General features: G+C 46.2%; 1 protein-coding gene across 10 annotated transcripts in view; it reads left to right on the top strand.

The window, feature by feature from the left end:
- The window catches only part of EHBP1L1 (EH domain binding protein 1 like 1), a 262,674-nt gene that overhangs the window by 222,694 nt on the left and 18,827 nt on the right, over nt 1–21,153 (top strand). For 7 of the 10 annotated variants that reach the window (XM_085625831.1, XM_085625826.1, XM_085625833.1 and 4 more), the window contains 4 exons: nt 2,414–2,502; nt 2,852–2,975; nt 18,422–18,521; nt 18,806–18,879. In XM_085625831.1, coding sequence (XP_085481957.1) covers nt 2,414–2,502; nt 2,852–2,975; nt 18,422–18,521; nt 18,806–18,879 — 387 coding nt within the window. The remainder of the gene's footprint in view (nt 1–2,413; nt 2,503–2,851; nt 2,976–18,421; nt 18,522–18,805; nt 18,880–21,153) is intronic. The other 3 variants (XM_085625832.1, XM_085625828.1, XM_085625825.1) reach the window with 1 other exon arrangement.

Below are 21,153 nucleotides of genomic sequence, written 5' to 3'. Positions count from 1 at the left end.
AATAATTCCCCCCAGAGTACCACCCTCACCTGTGTGGAACTTAAATATCGTGCTCACAAGGCTGATGGGGCCTCCCTTCGAACCTTTGCATAAAGGAAAACAGCTTTCCTTGTAGCCATCACTTCCCTTAGAAGGGTCAGTGAGATACAAGCACTTACCATACAAGAACCTTTTCTTCAAATGCACCAGAACAAGGTTGTTCTCCGTACCAACCCAAAATTCCTACCTAAAGTCATTTCCCTTTTTCACCTAAACCAATCTGTAGAATTACCAGTATTTTTCTCGCAACCTCAGACCGTTGCAGAAAGGGCTCTGCACACGCTAGATATCAAACGAGCCTTACTTTACTATATCCAAAGAACACAACCTTTCAGAAAGACCAAACAACTGTTTGTCTCTTTCTCTCCACCACACAAGGGCAACCCCATCTCAAAATCAGGGATTGCTAGGTGGATTGTAAAATGCATCCATATTTGCTACCACAAAGCAAAACGAACGCATTCCGTTCCCCCTAAAGCCCATTCTACACAGAAGATAGGGGCTTCCATGGCTTTCCTAGGAAACATCCCACTAGATGATATCTGCAAAGCAGCTACATGGTCAACACCGCACACTTTCACTAAACACTATTGTGTAGATGTGCAAACCAAGAAACAAGCTAGTGTGGGCCAGGCTGTATTAAAAACACTATTTCAAACCACTGCAACAGATACCGGTGGTCGCCGCTAAGGTTGGGAACTGCTATATAGTCTATGCAAAAGTGTGTAATCTGCAGCTCATATGCCTCGAACGGAATATGCTACTTACCAGTATGCATCCGTTCTTGGCATGTAGAGCTGCAGATCTACACACGCCCACCTGCCTGACCGGCTACCTGTATCTGTTCCAGTCTATCTTATTTAGATACAACACACATGGGTTTCTTCACTGTTGTTACTACGCTCCATCTTTCCCTGCTGGCGAAAAACAATCTGAGGATGGAGCCGAAGCCCATGCGCAATACGATCCAAAGGAGGAGTCACCGACCTCGTGACTTCCAAAGACTTTCCAAGAAGAAAAACAAACTGCAAACATCTGGGCCCAACACCAGATGGCGATCTATGCAAAAGTGTGTAGATCTGCAGCTCTACATGCCAAGAACAGATGCATACTGGTAAGTATCATATTCCTTTTTTAATATTTTATTAAGTTTTTCTTAAGCAGCGCCACACACCACCTGTGCTGCCTTGCTTACTAAAAGTATATAATATTGAAAAAATTGAGTTTGGTGAGCTGCCCCAGAGAAAAGAAAGATGCAGCCGCTATTATTAAAGATGAAGGTGTGCCTCGCTATGTGTGCATAGTGAAGAGGGAGAGCTTGTCCTGCCTGCATCAGCAGCTAGGATAACGTCATTAGTAAAATAATGCTCACAGACTGTAAATAAAACATACAGAGTAACAACACACCTAAGAGAGCCAGTCCTCATGGGAGGTTACAAAAAGAGAAAAGGCGGTACTAAGGAGAGGCTACTAAGCCTATTTACGAATCAAAAGCAACTATTTAGAAAGGACAGTAACAGGAACCAATTGGAAAGATGGGTGGAAAATGGGCATAGGTTCAAGTCCATACCTGAATGCAGCATGTCTCGAAGAGACAGCACAAGCGCTGCCTAGGCGAGACCCAAAAATCGACATCTAGGTCTACATGCTGGGTGATTGTTCAGAGAAAATCTTGTCATCAGCTGCAGGGTTCTGAGAGAACAGGTCATGCAAACAGAGCAAAAGCATTCATCAGTGTCTTTTTTAAAGATTGGTTGGGCAGAGAATCTCACAGACCTCCCCTTTTTGGCAGATTACACTTCCTGGATGGTTTGTTGCCCAAAGATCCTCCTTTTCGCAAATACGTTCTCTGAAACAGATTGCATTTAGTTTGTCAGGCAACTTCTTTCGATCTTTAGCAATTTTTCTTGATTTTTCAATCTTGGAAAGGTTGTTGAAATAGAGAGTTTTTATATGGGAGTTTAGAAAAAAACATTATAGTAAATCAGTGCGCTAGTTCTAAAGCTCTCCCCTACTACCAGTGCCGACCATAGACCCCCATCTGTTCATTGGTCTTACCGTTTTTTTCCATTTGGCCACTGATAGGGAACTAAAGCCGTAGGTAGTAGTGCATAGAAACTAACATGGTAATGCACATGCAGGGGATGCATGCTCTGTGCCAACTATACTTTTTGAAGGAAGTTTCTCGGCCTGTTCCACAGGTGACAGGATACATACAAGCTGATCATAGGAGATGAGTTACAGAAGCACACCAAATGTAAATGCGTCTTTTTCTTGGCATTGAAGCCACATTTTATATTGTGCTGGTGACACAGCATACTTTACCACTTATCTAGACTACTGGCCTAAATTATCTGTTTTCCTCCTTTTTTAGATGGTAATAGGAAGAGTGCTTCACTTGAAGAACCACCACAATCCACGGAGACTGGCATGGAAGCCCGCATTCCAGAGGAAGAGAATCCGGTATGATGGGTTAGGTTCTGCCTGTGTGTCCGCCACTTTATGTCTACCTATCTTAGAATAATGGTGTTAAGGACGCTTGTCCCTATAAGTGACAAAATGGAAATGACTCAGCTGATATTGGGCCCATTTGCATTCATTCCATTTCTTTATGTTTAGTGGTGTCAATCTTTTCATTTCACAATGTTAGTTCTGCATATTCAGCTTTTAATATGGATGTTCTGCTTTATTGCCTCTCTCATAGTTCAATGCGCTTGTGATGGGTTGGTGTGCAGCAGCTTTACAGTTGCTCGGTTAGAACCTTGACATTTGGTACGTGAGTTTCACTTGCAATTGACTTCTCCTTCTCTAGCAGAGGTTCCACGACACCAGTCAGTATGTCCTGGCAGAGTTACAAGCCCTGGAGAATGAACAGAGTCAAATTGACAGTCGCGCCTCAGTGGTGGAGAAAGAGCTACGACGCCTCATGGACTCAGGTACTGTTGGAAGCAGTGTACTATGTGGTCCTGGATCAATGGCCTAGGGAACATCGGTGGAACGTGGCAATAGTGATGATGGATGCACTTAACTTGTGTATTCTTCAGCATTGTTCCTACATATGTTCATATCTTCTTATGATACTGAAAATCCAGGTATGTGCATGCCTAACAACTTCAGAAACAACACTAAAAAATTTAAAATGTTAGCCAATCCACATTTATTCTGTTTTCAGGAAGTGAGTATATGGGCCCCACACTCTGCTCCTGAGATAATGACATCTTCTTTCATTGCATGTTGAGTGGGTGACTCGTCCGCTGAGCTTTTGCTTCATTCAAAGAAAATGGAACGGACCAGGCCAAAATATTTTTGTTTGAAACGTACCCCTGTTTATAAATAAGAGAGAGTGAGTATAAGCCAGTCTCATGAGCAAATACCAAAAACAGCAGGTGGTACTTGTATGGTAAAAGGACATCTTTTCATCTTTGACTTCTGTAATGGCTCTCTATTAAGGCCACACAACCTGAATAAGCCCTAGTTTTATGGACAACTGAAGCCATGCCAGGATTGGATGCAACCAAAGATAAGTAAAGGAGGCGTAACTACATGTCAGTCTTGGCATGCATATTGTGACTGCATGACCTCATTGGAATTCTCCAGCAGTTAGATTGCCATCAATGTAGGGTAGTATAGCCGTAGGGAAAAACCCAATATACCCTTGAGGGCTTGGGCAGATTTGATTGAAAAAGTAGTATGCCAACAAGGGATTTTGTTTGGAGAGATTATATCTTTTTGTAGATTGTGGAAAATTAATTTGTAAATGAGTTAGACTGAATTCAATGAATCATAGGAGTCCCTTTTAGAAATTTCCACTGTCCTGAAGATGGTCTGACGGATTGACGCCATCATAGACCGAAACGTCGACTACATTATCCATATCCACAACATCTATGTACAGTTGATTGCTCTCCCAATATGAGATAGATCTCTGTGTTCTCTTTTGGATTGGATATTTTGTTTCATGAAATGTGGATAACATTCAATTTTTTCTCTTTTCATGTTATACTGCACATTCAATTGTTTATTTGTACTCCTTTTTATTGATTGTTTATATAAAAAGATCGGTGATTTTTTCACGAAAAAGATACCCCGTGTGTGTTGTATATCTTTGATTAATTCAGTCAAATAATGTGTGGTTGAGTTTCAGTTCTGAACTCATTTACAAATTAATTTTCCACAATCTACAAAAAGATATAATCTCTCCAAACAAAATCCCTTGTTGGCATACTACTTTTTCAATCAATGTAGGGTGGTAGTTTTCCTGAAATACTTGGTTGTGTATTGATATATAAAAGCCCACCTTTGACTGCAGTTGGACAGTCATTAACTCAAGTCTTTTAACAAGCTCAGCATCCCTGTGGAAACTCTCCCTGTGTTGCACTTAAAACCAATGTTCACCTTCACAAGCCAGGTAAAATATTCCTCATACAGTTGCATCAACATTAAAGAAGAGGTGAGTTATAGCTTCCCTTTATCTTCAGTGCTCTAAAAGCAGTAATTCACCACTAAAGAGCAGACTTTAATGGTTGTTTTTGTTTTATCTTCTACATTTAATATTGCATGAAAGCAAAAGCTTTGACACACAAGTGGTTTTACGGCACTGGAAAAGGGCAATATGCTGCACTTGCTCAGCTGGTGTCTGGGGCAGAAGGTGTACTTAGCATGACACTGATCCTGTGGACCCTTAAATCTACTACCTAGGCTACTAGAGAGGACCAAATGGCTAAATTAGGTGGAAAGTAAATGAGACTTTGGAAAGTGATTCCCTGTACATTCTGACACTTACTTATTCTTTTTAAATTCTGCTTAGTGTTTCTTGAGTGAAAATAATTTGATAAAATAAACCATGCCATTAATACAGAGAGAAAACATTGTACAATGTACTATTTTGAGATACCATAAGATATATGTGTGCTTTTTCTCCCGTATTTTGAAAATGTTTGTTCGAGGCATATGAGCTGTAGATTCTATACTTTAGCATAGATCGCCATTTGGTGTTGGGCTCGGATGTCTGCAGTTTGTTTTTGTCAAAGAAGTCTTTGTTAGTCACGAGATAGGTGACTCCTCCTTATGGTGACAGTGCGCATGGGCATCAACTCCATCCCCAGATTGTTTTTTTCCGCCATCGGGTTCGGTTGTGACGTGCTGCGCTCCGGGTCGGTGTCGTTATCGTAACCCCCTTCGACGCGCAATCACCTACCACTTGGCGGTATTGTCTCGATCGCGTTTCCCTTTCTCGACGCGCATCTTCTACAATCGAAAAAACTTTGATAAACTTCGACGCGGGCCATTGGGCCGACCTGCGCCGATTCCGACAGAAATCGATGGAAGGGACTCCCTTCAAGAAATGTCCTCAGTGTGGTGCTAAATTCCCACACTCGGACCTACACCCAGTGTGTAATCTCTGCCTCTCTCCGGAGCATCAAGAGGATACCTGTGAGGCTTGTCTATCTTTCAAGTCTAAGAAGACCATTCTTGATCGTCGGGCTCGACGCCACAAAATGTCCAGAGGAAGCGGCTCCATTCTGGACATCTTCCATCCAGGCCCGACAACATTCCGGAACAAGCCCAGGAGGAACAGGTCACAGTCTTCGAAGCAGATGACTCCGACGTCGAGGACGAAGTCACCTCAGCTCAATGGACTGTGAGTACCGAGACCCCTGCCCCACCCAAGCCCATACCAAAGGCTCCGGTAACACCTTCGCCACAAGGCCCAGGTCCACACCGGCCGAACATTTCAGATGCCCCACCCTCGGGCTCGGCTATGAAAAGTAAAGACAAACCTTCCGGCTTGGGCTCGAGCCAACCACACTCAGGTACCGGAAAACAACCTTTGGCACCGAAGTCCAAGGCCGCCGATATGCCACGCCCTCCTCCATCGGCACCAGAAAACCCTCTGGCGCCGAAACAGCTAAAGGACAAACCCTCGGAGCCGAAGCAAAATGGAAAAACTTTGACACCGAAAACGTCGGAGCCGAAACAATCCAGGGAAAAATCTTCGACTCCGAAACCACCGAAGCATAAGACTCCGGAGCCGAAACAACCGACACCGAAGTCTTCGGAACCAGAAAAGGCATCTAAACCGGACACTATCCCTATGCCTAAACAGTCTAAGACTCCTCATAGGGAGAAATCTTCGGCACCTAAAAAGAACACCGGTTCCGAAGAACTTTTTGTCCCGGATCCAAACCAGAAAACAATGTTCGAGGCATATGAGCTGCAGATTGTACACTTTTGCATAGATCGCCATCTGGTGTTGGGCCCGGATGTTTGCAGTTTGTTTTTCTTATTGGACAGTCTTTGGAACTCACGAGTTCGGTGACTCCTCCTTCGGTCCGTACTGCGCATGGGCTTCGGCTCCATCCTCAGATTGTTTTTTTCCGCCATCGGGCTCGGATGTGATACTTCGTGCTCCGGCTTCGAACCTTTCCAGTTCGACCTTCGACGGAAAATCCTCGTCCATCGAGATTCTTAAGAGAAATCATCTTCTTCATCTCTCTCGGCGGAACTTTTCGATTCCAGACATCGGCACCGGCCTGCGGGCCTCCCTCGACTCCGGTCTCGGCCGATGGAAAGGACTCCCTTCAAAAAGTGCCCAAAATGTGGGTCTAAATTTCCCCACACCGACCTCCATCAGGTGTGTAACCTATGCCTCTCTCCAGAACACGAGGCTCGAGACTGCCCCGCCTGCAAGTCTTTTCGATCGAAAAAGACCATCCGGGATAGAAGAGCTCGACGCACCATGGCGCACTCATCGACTTCGGCTCCACCCGACATCTTCGGAGACGACACCGGAGCTTCGGGGCAGCAGCACACAGAGCAGGAGGAAGAACTCGTCAGCGCTTCCGAGGCCGACGACTCTGACCTGGAGGAGATAACACCGGCGCAGAGGGTCATGGGTACTTTACCCCCTCCAACTCCCCTACCCACACCGAAAGAGACTCAGGTTACACCTTCGCCTCCGGGCCTAGGGAAAACCAAACATACAGCTTCTATCACCCCACCTTCGGGCCCGGTGTCGAAGCATCATAAGTCTCCCGGCGGCTCGGGCTCGAGCCAGCCTACTCCTGGTGCCGAAAGTTCGGCTCCGAAGTCATCTGGCTCGAAACCTGCACTCTCGGTGCCGATAAAGCATAAGCATAAGTCCCTCGGCACCGACGCTCCAGCGCCGAAGACCGCCTCGGCACCGAAGAAATCGGAGACCCCGAAAAAGCATGGCATGGAGAAACCATCGAAGCCCTCGGCTCCGAAAACATCGGCACCGACAGATCATTCGGTGCCACAAGAACTATTTACGCCTGATCCTTATCAAAAAACTTTAACAAAGGATCCAAAGACTGGTCATTTAACTTTGTCTTCCAAAAAGAGACATTTACACAAGCCAGATCCTCCTCCACCGCCAAAACGGAAGGACTCTGCCACATCCCCCTTCAGAGTACCCTCTCCACCACCTCCTCCACTTTCTCCACCTCCTCCACCTCCCATATCTCCACCACCTTTGCCTCACCGCTCTCCGACCCCATCTCCAGACCCTGATTATGGAGATCCAGATTATGACCCGGCAGACGCCCCAATAGACCCCACACCTCCAGGGACACCAGACCCATGGGAGGATTACCACAACCCCGATGTGCCAGATGTGCCTCAGGATGACATTTATCCATCCAGGCCGTCTCCTCCAGAGGACTCCCTGGGGTTCCACCACTTAATACAGCGGGCGGCACACTACCATGGGGTAGAATTACATAGCGAGCCAGTTGAGGACGATTTCCTGCTGGACACTTTTGATATACAAGATAAGGCCTCAGCAATATTGCCCATGCTAAAAGGGGTAACCAAACATGCTGCAGAGGTGTTCAAGGACCCAGTCAGAGCTAGGGTACTAAACCCCAGAATAGAGAAAAAATATAAAGCAGCCCCCACAGATCCTGCATATTTTAAAGGACCTGCTCCCTTGGACTCTTTGGTGGTATCCACAGCTAGGAAGCGGTCTAACTCTCAATCCTCAGGGGAGGCTCCCCCACCAGATAAGGAGTCAAAGCTCTTAGATGCGTCTGGTAAACGCACTGCCTCGCAGGCCGCAAATATGTGGCGCATTGCCAACACACAAGCTCTGCTTGCACGTTATGATAGAGCACATTACGATGAACTGGAGGCTATCATGCAACACCTCCCAGATAAACATAAACACAGTGCTCAGGAGCTAATACAGGAGGGAAAGCTCATCACCAATACCTCAATTAAATGTACCCTTGACGCAGCAGACATAGCTTCGAGAGCGATAAACACCAGTGTTTTGCTTCGTCGTCATGCCTGGCTCAGAATCTCAGGGTTTAAGCCAGAAGTCCAGGCATCTATATTAAATCACCCCTTTGACCAACAACACCTATTTGGTCCAAAGGTGGACGAAGCATTGGAAAAAATGAAAAAGGACACGGATACGGCAAAGTCTATGGGGGCATTACAATCCCATACCCCTAGACGCTCATTTCGTCGTTCCTCATTTCGGGGCACAGGCAGAGGTTACTCTGCCGATAACGCCTCTACTTCCTACAAGTCCCCTCCTCAGAATACCTTCTCAAAGGGCTATCAGAGAGGTGTTTATAGGGGAAACAATAATAAAGGCAGGGGCAAAACCAACAACACCCGTTCTGCCACACCACCTGCCCAATGACTTTCCCCCGCTTCCCCCAGACCATTCCACTCCAGTCGGGGGCAGGCTACAATATTTTCTTCAGACCTGGGAGACCATAACATCAGACAAATGGGTGACACAACTTGTTCAGTCAGGCTACTGTCTCGAACTAACATCTACCCCACCCAATATTCCACCCAGGCACCGTACAATGTCACAAGAACACACCATACTGCTCAAACAGGAGGTGATCTCCCTCCTCCAAAAACAAGCTATAGAGCAGGTCCCCGTCAATCAGCAAAATCTAGGGGTCTACTCTCTGTATTTTCTAATCCCAAAGAGAGACGAGACCCTACGGCTCATTCTAGACCTCCGGCCTCTAAATGCATACATACATTCGGACCATTTCCATATGGTCACCCTCCAACAAGTTCTCCCTCTCCTGTGTCAGGGAGACTTTCTCACTACACTGGACTTGAAAGACGCATACTTTCATATTCCAATACACCCTTCTCACAGGAAGTACCTCAGGTTTGTGGTGGACGGTCAGCATTACCAATTCAAGGTTCTCCCCTTCGGGGTCACAACCGCACCACGGGTGTTTACCAAATGCCTAGCAGTAGTAGCAGCTCACCTCAGAAGGCAACACATTCACGTCTTCCCTTACTTGGACGACTGGCTCATAAAAGCCGTGTCCTACAGCCAATGTGTGCAACATACAAACAGCACCATACAACTGCTCCACCGGCTAGGCTTCACGGTGAACCATCAAAAGTCCCACCTCATACCATCTCACACAAAGCAATATCTCGGGGCCACTATAGACACCTCCAAGGCTATAGCCTATCCCAATTCAGCCAGAATCGCAAGCATACAAGCCTTGCGCCAAACATTCACTCTTCAACACTCTCCCAGCACGAGTGTTTCTGAAGCTAATAGGGATGATGGCATCTTGCATCTTTATAGTGCCCCATGCAAGACTCCACATGCGTCCACTCCAAGAGTGCCTAGCACGACAGTGGAACCAGGCCCAGGGACAGCTGACGGATCTGGTGTTGGTGGTCGGCCGCACCCATCACTCTCTGCAGTGGTGGAACACCACAAACCTTTCCAAAGGGCGGCCGTTCCTGGACCCGGTTCCTCAGGTGATTCTAACGACGGACGCATCGCTCTCCGGCTGGGGAGCGCACCTTCTACACCTCACAGTGCAAGGTCTATGGACGCCACAGCAAAAAGTACTCCACATCAACCATCTGGAGTTATTGGCGATCTTTCTAGCCCTGAAATCCTTTCAGAAACAAATTTCAGCCAAAGCAGTCCTCATTCGCACAGACAATATGACTGCGATGTATTATATTAAAAAACAGGGGGACACACACTCTCCCCAGCTCTCCCGCTTAGCACAGAGCATATGGAGATGGGCAATTCCACAGAAAATCTTTCTCCTGGCACAGCACGTCCCAGGTATACAAAACACCATGGCAGATCTGCTCAGCAGACAAACGCAGCAAATGCACGAATGGGAACTGCATCCACAAGTTCTTCGCCCATTCTTCCACAAGTGGGGGAATCCTCAGATAGACCTCTTCGCCACCCACGAAAACAAAAAATGCCTAACCTTCGCCGCCAGATACCCACACCCATTGTCCACAGGCAATGCGATATGGATGAACTGGTCAGTCAAATTTGCATACGCCTTTCCACCGCTCCCGCTAATTCCATTAGTGGTAAGGAAGCTACAACAGCACTCCCTCACACTCATTCTGGTAGCTCCAACATGGGCCAGGCAGCCGTGGTATACCACACTGCTACAGCTATCGGTAGTACCACATCAAAAACTGCACCTGTCCCTATGCCTCCTAACACAGAACCATGGAGAGATCAGGCACCCGGACCCAGCTCAGCTCAACCTTGCGATCTGGCTCCTGAAATCTTAGAATTTGGATACCTTAACCTTCTCCCTGATTGCATGAACATTATCAAGGAAGCCAGACGTCCTACCACTCAAGCATGCTATGCCGCAAAGTGGAAGAGGTTTGTTGTTTACTGCCGCAACAATGCAATCAACCCTTTAGATGCATCCATACAGCATATCATATGCTATCTGCTCCATCTTCAAAGGTGTAACCTGGCATATTCATCCATACGTCTACACCTCGCATCAATTGCTGCTTACCTACAAAACAGACAGCATTTATCACTGTTCAGAGTTCCCGCTATTAAAGCCTTTATGGAAGGCCTAAAACGAGTAATTCCACCCAGGGCACCACCTTCCCCTGTATGGAATCTAAACGTAGTTCTTACACGGCTAATGGGTCCGCCTTTCGAACCAATGCATAAATGTGAGCTACAGTTACTCACCTGGAAAACAGCTTTCCTCATTGCTATCCCTTTCCTTTAGAAGGGTTAGTGAAATACAAGCGTTCACTATACAAGAACCCTTTTTGCAGATACATCACAGCAAGGTGATACTTCGTACAAACCCAAAATTTCTGCCCAAGGTCATTTCCGCCTTCCACCTTAATCAATCGGTGGAATTACCGTTTTTTTTCTCGCAACCTCAATCTGTTGCGGAAAGGGCTCTACATACACTTGATGTTAAAAGGGCTTTGTTGTACTACATACAAAGAACGCAACCTTTCAGGAAGACCAAACAATTGTTTGTCTCCTTCTCTCCACCGCATAAAGGTAACCCCATCTCTAAATCAGGGATAGCTAGGTGGATTGTTAAGTGCATACAAATTTGCTATCACAAAGCAAAAAGAACATTATCTGTCCCACCTAAAGCCCACTCTACAAGAAAGATAGGGGCTTCTATGGCTTTTCTAGGGAACATACCCTTAGATGACATCTGCAAGGCAGCCACATGGTCAACTCCGCACACCTTCACAAACCATTACTGTGTAGACGTGCATTCCAAGCAACAAGCTAGTGTGGGCCAGGCTGTACTAAAGACACTATTTCAAACCGCTGCAACGGATACTGGTGGTCGCCGCTAGGGCTGGGTACTGCTATATAATCTATGCAAAAGTGTACAATCTGCAGCTCATATGCCTCGAACGGAATATGCTACTTACCAGTATGCATCTGTTTTTGGCATGTAGAGCTGCAGATCTGTACACGCCCACCCGCCTCTCCGGCTACCTGTATCCGTTCCAGTCTATCTTATTTAGATACAACACACATGGGTTTCTTACTGTTATCACTACGCTCCATCATTTCCCTGCTGGCGAAAAACAATCTGAGGATGGAGCCGAAGCCCATGCGCAGTATGGACCGAAGGAGGAGTCACCGAACTCGTGACTTCCAAAGACTGTCCAAGAAGAAAAACAAACTGCAAACATCCGGGCTCATCACCAGATGGCGATCTATGCAAAAGTGTACAGATCTGCAGCTCTACATGCCAAGAACAGATGCATACTGGTAAGTAGCATATTCCTTATATCCATCCAAAGACTGGTCATATTCTCTCCAAACAACCTACAAAAAGGAAACTGGCCCATTTGCAAAATTCACCCGTTACGGTTAAAAGAATAGACATGGGCACTAACACCTCTCCACCACCTCCACCTTTCTCCACCTATTGATCCCAATTTACTTACCTCTCCAGAACACACTTTTCCACTCTCACAACCAAAGGATAGTGATAATGGAGATGGGGACGGACAAGGGAATGATAACATAATCCCACAACGAGACCATGATGACACTGATGATCTCACACAGGAACCAGATCCATGGATGGACTATAACACAGATCCTGACTTAACAGACCCAAATCTTTATCCCTCTAAGCCATCCCCACCAGACGATAATGTAGGTTTTGCCCAACTAATCAATAGGGCCGCAACATATCACATTCTGACCCTGTAGAGGAGGATTTTCTCTTAGAGACTTTTGCTCAGCCACAAAAAACCTCACACGTCCCAATGTTAAAATGGCTCATTAAACACGCACCAGACGTGTTTAAGGACCCTATTAGGACTAGGGTTCTTAACCCACGGATAGACAAGCAATACAAAGCTGCTCCCAGTGACCCTATATACATTAAGGGTCAGCTTCCTTTAGATTCCCTGGTAGTGGCTAATGCATGTAAAAGGGCCAACTCTCAAGGTTCAGGTGACGCCCCGCCCCCAGATAAAGAATCCAAATTATTAGACGCATCAGGCAAACGTATGGCGTCTCAAGCTGCAAACTATTCAACACCAACCAGAGCAATACAAAGACAAGGCCAATGACCTCATACAGGAAGGCAAATAAATCGCAAACACATCAATCAAATGTGCTCTAGACGCCCGGGTCACCGCGTCCCGAGCAGTCAATACTAGTGTATTGTTACGCAGGCATGCTTGGCTCGGGATATCGGGAGTTAAACAGGAGGTGCAAACCAGTATCCTTAATCAGCCCTTCGACCAAGAGCACCTCTTTGGCCCTGCAGTAGACACATCTTTAGAAAAGATGAAAAAGGACACTGAAACTGCAAAGTCTATGGGAGCCTTGCAGTTATCTTCGTCTAGAGGCTCCTGTCGATGCTCCTTTTATAGAGCTGGCTTAAAAACCAACACACCAGAGCACCCATCCTCATCTTACAAAAGCCCCAATCAGAGTTCCTTTTCTAAAGGATACTTTAGGGGAGGTTACAGGGGTAACAACAAGGGCAGAGGCTGAGGTAATAACACCCACAGCTCCCCTACCACCAAGCAGTTTCTTCCCTGCGCTTCCCCCCGACCACTCCACACCTGTCGGGGGACGCCTTTCACAGTTCCTACCTGTCTGCAATTCCATCACCGCAGACAGGTGGGTGAGACAAATTATCCAGTATGGGTACTGCCTGGAAATCGTGTCCACTCCCCCACACATTCCTCCCAAACACCGTCCAATGTCCACAGAACATTTGACTCTCCTCAAACAGGAAATTCTCCCTCTACTACACAAAAATGCAATAGAACCAGCCCCCTTACCCCAACGGGGCACACGGGTTTATTCACTCTACTTTCTGATTCCAAGAAAGGATGGCTCTCTCAGGCCAATATTAGACCTCAGACCCCTAAACGTCTATATCCAATCAGACCACTTCCGCATGGTCACTCTCCAACAGGTGCTCCCACTACTTCAACAATGTGACTTCCTCGCCACTCTGGATCTAAAGGACGCCTACTTTCATAATCCTATTCACCCCTCTCACAGAAAGTATCTCAGTTTCAAGGTGGACGGACATTATCAGTTCAAAGTCCTTCCATTCAGAGTAACCACGGCACCGAGAGTCTTCACCAAATGCCTCGCAGTGGTAGTGGCTCATTTAAGAAGGCAACACATTCATGTGTTCCCTTATCTGGACGACTGGCTCATAAAGGCCAAATCCCACAATAATTGTGTGCAGCACACACACAAAACTATCCTGCTACTTCACGGCTTAGGTTTCACACTAAACCGCGACAAGTCTCACCTTCAACCATCCAAATACAACAGTATCTAGGGGCTACTCTGGACACCTCAAGAGCTCTAGCATACCACAATCCAGGCAGGATTCAATCCATGCTGGCACTAATATTACAATTTTGACCTCAGCACTTGTTGCCAGCTCGAGTGTTCATGCAGTTAATCGGAATGATGGCTTCTTGCATCCTCATCATTCCTTATGCAAGACTCCAGATGCATCCCTTGCAGGAATGCTTAGCACATCAGTGGAACCAGGCTCATGGTCAGCTGACATATCTGGTGTTGGTGGACAGCCGCACACATCGCTCTCTGCAGTGGTGGAATACACAAAACCTTTCCAGAGGGCGGCCGTTCCTCGACCCGGTTCCACAGATAATACTAACAGACACGTTGCTCACCGGCTGGTGAGCTCATCTGCAAAGTCAAACTGGTCAGGGCTTATGGACCCCTCGACAGAAACAACTCCACATAAACCACCTGGAGTTACTAGCAATCTTTTTAGCACTAAAGTCTTTCCAACTTTTGCTACTAGGCGAAGAAGTCCTAATACGTATAGACAACATGACAGCAATGTATTACATTCAAAAGCAGGGGGGACACACACTCTCCAACTTTCACACCTAGCACAAACTATAACGGAGATGGGCTATTCCTCAAAAGATATACCTCCTCGCAGAACATCTCTCAGGAGTACACAATCAGATTGCGGATCTGCTCAGTCGACAAACACAACAAATCCACAAATGGGAACTTCATCCTCAAGTTTTTCTTCTATTCTTTGAAATGTGGGGACACCCAGACATAGATCTGTTCGCCACACATCAGAACGCAAAATGCCCAAACTTCGCCTCCAGGTATCCACACCCATTGTCCAAAGGCAATGCACTATGGATGAACTGGTCAAACAAATTTGCTCACGCTTTTCCGCCTCTCCTGCTCATTCCGTTAGTGGTTCGGAAACTCAAACAGCATTCCCTCACAATGATCCTAGTTGCTCCAACATGGGCCCAACAACCATGGTTCACAACCCTCTTGGAACTATCAGTAGTTTCACATCAAAAGCTACACCTCTCACCCAAACTTCTTACACAGAACCATGGAGAGATAAGACATCCAGATCCCAATCAACTCAATCTTGCGATCTGGCTCCTGAGATCCTAGAGTTTAGTGACCTCAATCTCCCACCAGATTGTATGACTGTCATCAAAGAGGCTAGACGTCCTACCACAAGAGCATGCTATGCAGCAAAGTGGAAGCGATTCGTTGTTTATTGTACAAATAACAAAATCAACCCACTAGATGCTTCCATTCAAAACATTATCTGTTATCTCTAGCATCTACAACAATGTAATTTGGCATATACATCTATACGACTACATCTAGCTGCAATAGCCGCTTATCTCCAAAACTGACAACACTTGTCTCTATTTCGAGTTCCTGCTATCAAAGCGTTCATGGAAGGACTTAAAAGAATAATTCCACCTAGAGTTCCACCCTCCCCAGTCTGGAACCTCAATATTGTCCTTACCAGGCTCATGGGCCCCCCGTTTGACCCTCTACACAAATGTGAGTTACAGTTCCTCACTTGGAAAGTAGCCTTCCTGGTAGCTATCACATCCCTCAGGAGAGTGAGTGAACTTCATGCATTAACCATACAAGAACCATTTTTACAAATGCATCATAGTAAAGCGGTTCTTAGGCCTAACCCAAACTTTCTACCCAAGGTAGTTTCTGCCTTCCACCTTAATCAGTCTGTTGAACTCCCAGTTTTTTCCCTCAACCAGACTCAGTGGCAGAACGTGCTCTTCACACACTAGACGTTAAGAGAGCGTTACTATGCTACATAGAAAGAACTAAACCTTTTAGAAAGACTAAACAACTCTTTGTATCTTTCTGCCCACCTCACAAGGGCAGTCCCATTTCAAAAACAGGAATTGCAAGATGGATTGTCAAGTGAATCCAAATATTGTATTGTATTGTAATTGCATTTGTATAGCGCTTACTACCCCTGACGAGGCGTCAAAGTGCTTTTTCGGCGAGTAGCACGCTACTCCGGGACCCATAGAGGATTAGTGTTGAATTAGTATAGTGAAACATGAAGTATATTTTAAGTTGTGGATAGGTTAGTCCGTTATTTGGATGGATAGCAGAAGGATAGAATAGGAAAAAAGGTTTGTATTTATATAACGCTTGTTACCCCTGATGGGGTGTTGAAGCACGCTACACCCATAAAGAATTAGTGGTCAATTAGTATGGTGAAATATGAAAGTAATTTCAGTGGTGGATATTAGTCAGTTATTTGGAGTGAGAAGGATAGCGAAGGGATAGAAGGGGAAGAAAGGTTTGTATTCATATAGCGCTTGTTACCCCTGATGGGTGTTGAAGCGCTTTTCTGGCGAGTAGCACGCTACTCCGGAACACATAAAGAGTTAGTGTTGAAAATTAGTATAGTGAAATATGGAGTAATTTGAGTGGTGGATATGTTATTCAGTTATTTAGATAGAGAAGGGTAGGTGACGGGATAGAAGAGGGAAAGAGGTTTGTGTTTATATAGCGCTTGCTACTCCTGATGGGGTTTTGAAGTGCTTTTTTGGCGAGTAGCACGCTATTCTGGAACCCATAAGGATGTGTTGAATTAGTATGGTGAAAAATTAAATTAATTTGAGTGGTGGGTATGTTAGTAAGTTATTTGGATTGAGAAGGGTTGGGGAGGGGTAGAAAAGGGGAAAAGGTTTGCATTTATATAGCGCTTGTAACCCTGATGGGGTGTTGAAACGCTTTATTGGCGAGTAGCACACTTCTCTGGAACCCATAAAGGATTAGTGGTGAATTAGTATAGTGGAATATGGAATTTGAGAAGTGAACATGTTAGTTTTATTTTGATTGAAAAGGAAAGTGGAGGGATAGAAGAGTGAAGGATTTATTTATTTATTTATGTATTTATTTTTTAAATATCAGGTCATAGCAGTAGGAGGAGGCTTTTGGATGAGTAAAAAGGGATTTTGGAGGGGAAGAGTCAGAAGGAAGAGTTTAGAAAGGTTTGTTTTGGGGGATCGGTATAGTAAAAGAGGTGTCAGATGATTCAAGGAGGGGTAGAGTAGGAGAGAGTCTAGAAAGGGTTATTTTGGGGATCATAGTAGTGGTATCGAGTTTGGGATAAATGAGAGAGTGGATGTATATGCTATGTCAAAGCTAAACGCACGCTAACCATTCCCCCTAGAAATAATTCCACACGCAAACTAGGGGCTTCTATGGCATTCTTAGGGAACATTCCCCTAGATGACATCTGCAAAGCAGCAACTTGGTCTACACCACACACTTTTACTAAACACTATTGTGTAGAAGTACAAGCAAAGCAACAAGCTAGTGTGGGCCAGGCTGTATTGAGAACACTTTTTCAGACCACTGCAACGGATACAGGTTGCCACCGCTAAGGAGACAAACTGCTATATAGTCTATGCTAAAGTATACAATCTACAGCTCATATGCCTCGAACGGAAAATGCTACTTACCAGTATGCATCTGTTCTTGGCATGTAGAGCTGTAGAATTGTATATGCCCACCCACCTCCCCGGATACCTTTATCCGTTGCAGTATTATCTTACTTAGATACATTACACATGGACATCCTTTTCTACTTCCTACTAACTCCATCATTACCCTTCATGGCGAAAAACAATCCTGGGATGGAGTCGATGCACATGCGCACTGTCACCATAAGGAGGAGTCACCTATCTCGTGACTAACAAAGACTTTTTCGACAAAAACAAACTACAAAAATCCAAGCCCAACACCAGATGGCAATCTATGCTAAAGTATACAACTCTACAGCGGTACATGCCAAGAACAGATGCATACTGATAAGTAGCATTTTCCTACTTTTACCTTTTATTTACAATACTTAATAGGCATACGGCAAAGCAAACAGTTCAGCACTCACATTATAAAGGCGCAATCTATTGGCTTTGCCAGTGCATTGTTAAATAATGTATGCTGGCATACTGGACTTCACCATAAATCTCTCTAAGTAGATGCTGGGTTGTATTTGATTTAGCGAAATGTTTTTGTTAAAAAGTGTTTTTTTAGTGGTAGGTAGCTGGTCTTGGTTAAACATTTTGAAGGCATGGGCGAGGTCTTCTTTAGATTCAAAATTATTTTATGGCCAGTTTGAGTGACAGATTGTGCTGAGCAACAGGTGAAAAGTATTTCCGACAAGAGGACTTATTGAGTGATGCAAAGCGGGTGAGATTTCTTTGCAGAATAAAGGTATAGTGTTGTTTCTCTTGCCTGACTGATATTTTTTTTTACCAGGATCAAACAAATCTCAGGAAGAAGAATTTATTCAGGAGTGGTTCACTCTTGTGAACAAGAAGAACGCACTGATCCGGCGCCAAGACCAGCTTCAGCTGCTGTGAGTGTTTTTTTAGACAATGGGGATAGGAGGAAATGGTATGTTGGTAGTGGAGAGCAGCAGTGGAGGGGACAAAAGAGGTACATTGATGATTGTAAAGAAGTGGTGTGATCCCTGGGTTGTCAGAAGTGGGTGGCCCCCAACTAAAAGTGGTGACCCATCATTCATGATTGATCGAAATAACAATTCTCAGAGATTTTGTGTGTGTTTGATCTGTTAATCCTCTTACTTTTTTCTCTGCTCCCTCATACCTGCCACCTCCAATTGCCCATGCTGTTTGTCAGGATGGAGGAGCAGGACCTGGAACGACGCTTTCAGCTGCTGAGCCGAGAGCTGCGAGCCATGATGGCTATTGAAGGTATGTGTCCTCTACCTTTTTAAGTGGGTGAGGAGAAATGGAATATGGAGGTAAGAAAAGAAAACAAATGAAGGGGCACAGGTTAAACTATGTAAGAGAGCAAAAGATAGCTACCCAGTGAAAAGGAAGATTTCACTACTGAGTACAAAAGGGTGCCTGATAAAAGGGGCAGGTATAATATCTGGATTAAAAACAAGAGGTGAGAAGAAATTAAAGAGCCCTGGAAGGGGCCTGTGGACAAGTGCAGTAGAAGGAACTCTGAATGATTTCTCAAGAGGTAACAATCCATACAAACTTCTTTCTCATTTATCTTCTAAATAAAATATCAGCATCTCATTACCTTTCCTCACAACTTCAATTTTAAAACACTTTGCTGGTATGCTCAACAAGATGGCTTTTAACCATGTGTTCGAGGCATATGAACTGCAGATTGTACACTGTGCATAGATCGCCATCTGGTGTTGGGCCCGGATGTTTGCAGTTTGTTTTTGTTCTTTGGACAGTCTTTGGAAGTCACGAGTTCGGTGACTCCTCCTTCGGTCCGGTCTGCGCATGGGCTTCGGCTCCATCCTCAGATTGTTTTTTTCCGCCATTGGGCTCGGATGTGATACTTCGTGCTCCGGCTTCGAACTTTTCCGGTTCCAGCCTCGACGGAAAATCCTCGTTCATCGAGGTTCTTCATCTTCTTCATCTCTCGTAGAGGCACTTTCTCGATTCCACACATCGGCACCGGCCTTCGGGCCCTCCTCGACTCCGGTCCCGGCCGATGGAAAGGACTCCGTTCAAAAAGTGCCCAAAATGTGGGTCTAAATTTCCCCACACCGACCTCCATCAGGTGTGTAACCTTTGCCTCTCTCCAGAACACGAGGCCAGAGACTGCCCCGCCTGCAAGTCTTTTCGATCAAAAAAGACCATCCGGGATCGAAGAGCTCGACGCACTATGGCGCACTCATCGACCGCGGCTCCACCGGACATCTTCGGAGACGACACCGGAGCTTCGGGGCAACACCACACCGAGCAGGAGGAAGACGTCGTCAGCGCTTCCGAGGCCGACGACTCCGACCTGGAGGACATCACACCGGCGCAGAGGGTCGTGAGTACTCTACCCCCTCCCACCCCCGCGCCCATATCCAAAGAGACTCAGGTTACACCTTCGCCTCCGGGCCTAGGGAAAACCAAACATGCAGCTTCTATCACCCCACCTTCGGGCCCGGTGTCGAAGCATCCCAAGTCTCACGGCAGCTCGGGCTCGAGCCAGCCTACTCCTGGTGCCGATAAACACCGTTCTGCACCGAAGAAAGTGACGTCCAGCTCGACTCCGAAGCCACCGGTGCCGAAGCCTGGACTCTCGGTGCCGACGAAACACAAGCACAAATCTCTCGGCACCGACGCTCCCGCGTCGAAGCCTACCTCGACTCCGAAAAAACCGGAGGTTCCAAAAAAGCATGGCGCAGAGAAACCACCCAAGTCCTCGGCTCCGAAAACATTGGCGCCAGCGGACGATTCGGCGCCAACGGAACTTTTTACACCTGATCCTTCTCAAAAGACCTTATCAAAGGATCCAAAGACTGGGCTATTGATCTTGTCTATCAAGAAAAGACGTCTTGACACACCTGCTCCTCCTCCACCGCCCAAACGGAAGGACTCTGCCACATCTCCTCTCAGAGTGCCCTCCCCACCACCTCCTCCGCCTCCTCCACCTCTTCCACCTCCTCCCCTCCCCAGGTCTCCGCCACCCTTGCCTCATCACTCCCCAACCCCGTCCCCGGAACCGGATTACGGGGATCCAGATTATGATCCAGCGGACGCCCCGATGGACCCCACACCCCCAGGGACCCCAGACCCATGGGAGGATTACCAAAACCCTGACATACCAGATGTGCCTCAGGATGACCTCTACCCATCCAGGCCATCTCCCCCGGAGGACTCACTAGGGTTTCACCACTTAGTGCAGAGAGCAGCACACTATCATGGGGTGGAACTACATAGTGGAAGACGACTTCTTACTGGATACATTTGATATTCAGGATAAATCCACAGCCATCTTGCCCATGCTTAAGGGTGTTACCAAACATGCTGCAGAGGTGTTCAAAGACCCTGTCAGGGCCAGGGTCTTAAACCCCAGAATAGAAAAAAAGTACAAAGCAGCACCCACAGATCCTACATACATTAAGGGCCCTGCTCCTTTAGATTCCCTGGTTGTGTCCACAGCTAGAAAGCGGTCCAACTCCCAGTCCTCAGGTGAGGCTCCGCCGCCAGATAAGGAATCAAAAC

Source organism: Triturus cristatus, chromosome 9, assembly GCF_964204655.1.
Source record: "Triturus cristatus chromosome 9, aTriCri1.1, whole genome shotgun sequence".
Taxonomy (NCBI): Eukaryota; Metazoa; Chordata; class Amphibia; order Caudata; family Salamandridae; genus Triturus; species Triturus cristatus.
The sequence above is the reverse complement of the archived record's forward strand: the minus strand, read 5'-3'. Positions and strand labels throughout refer to the sequence as shown.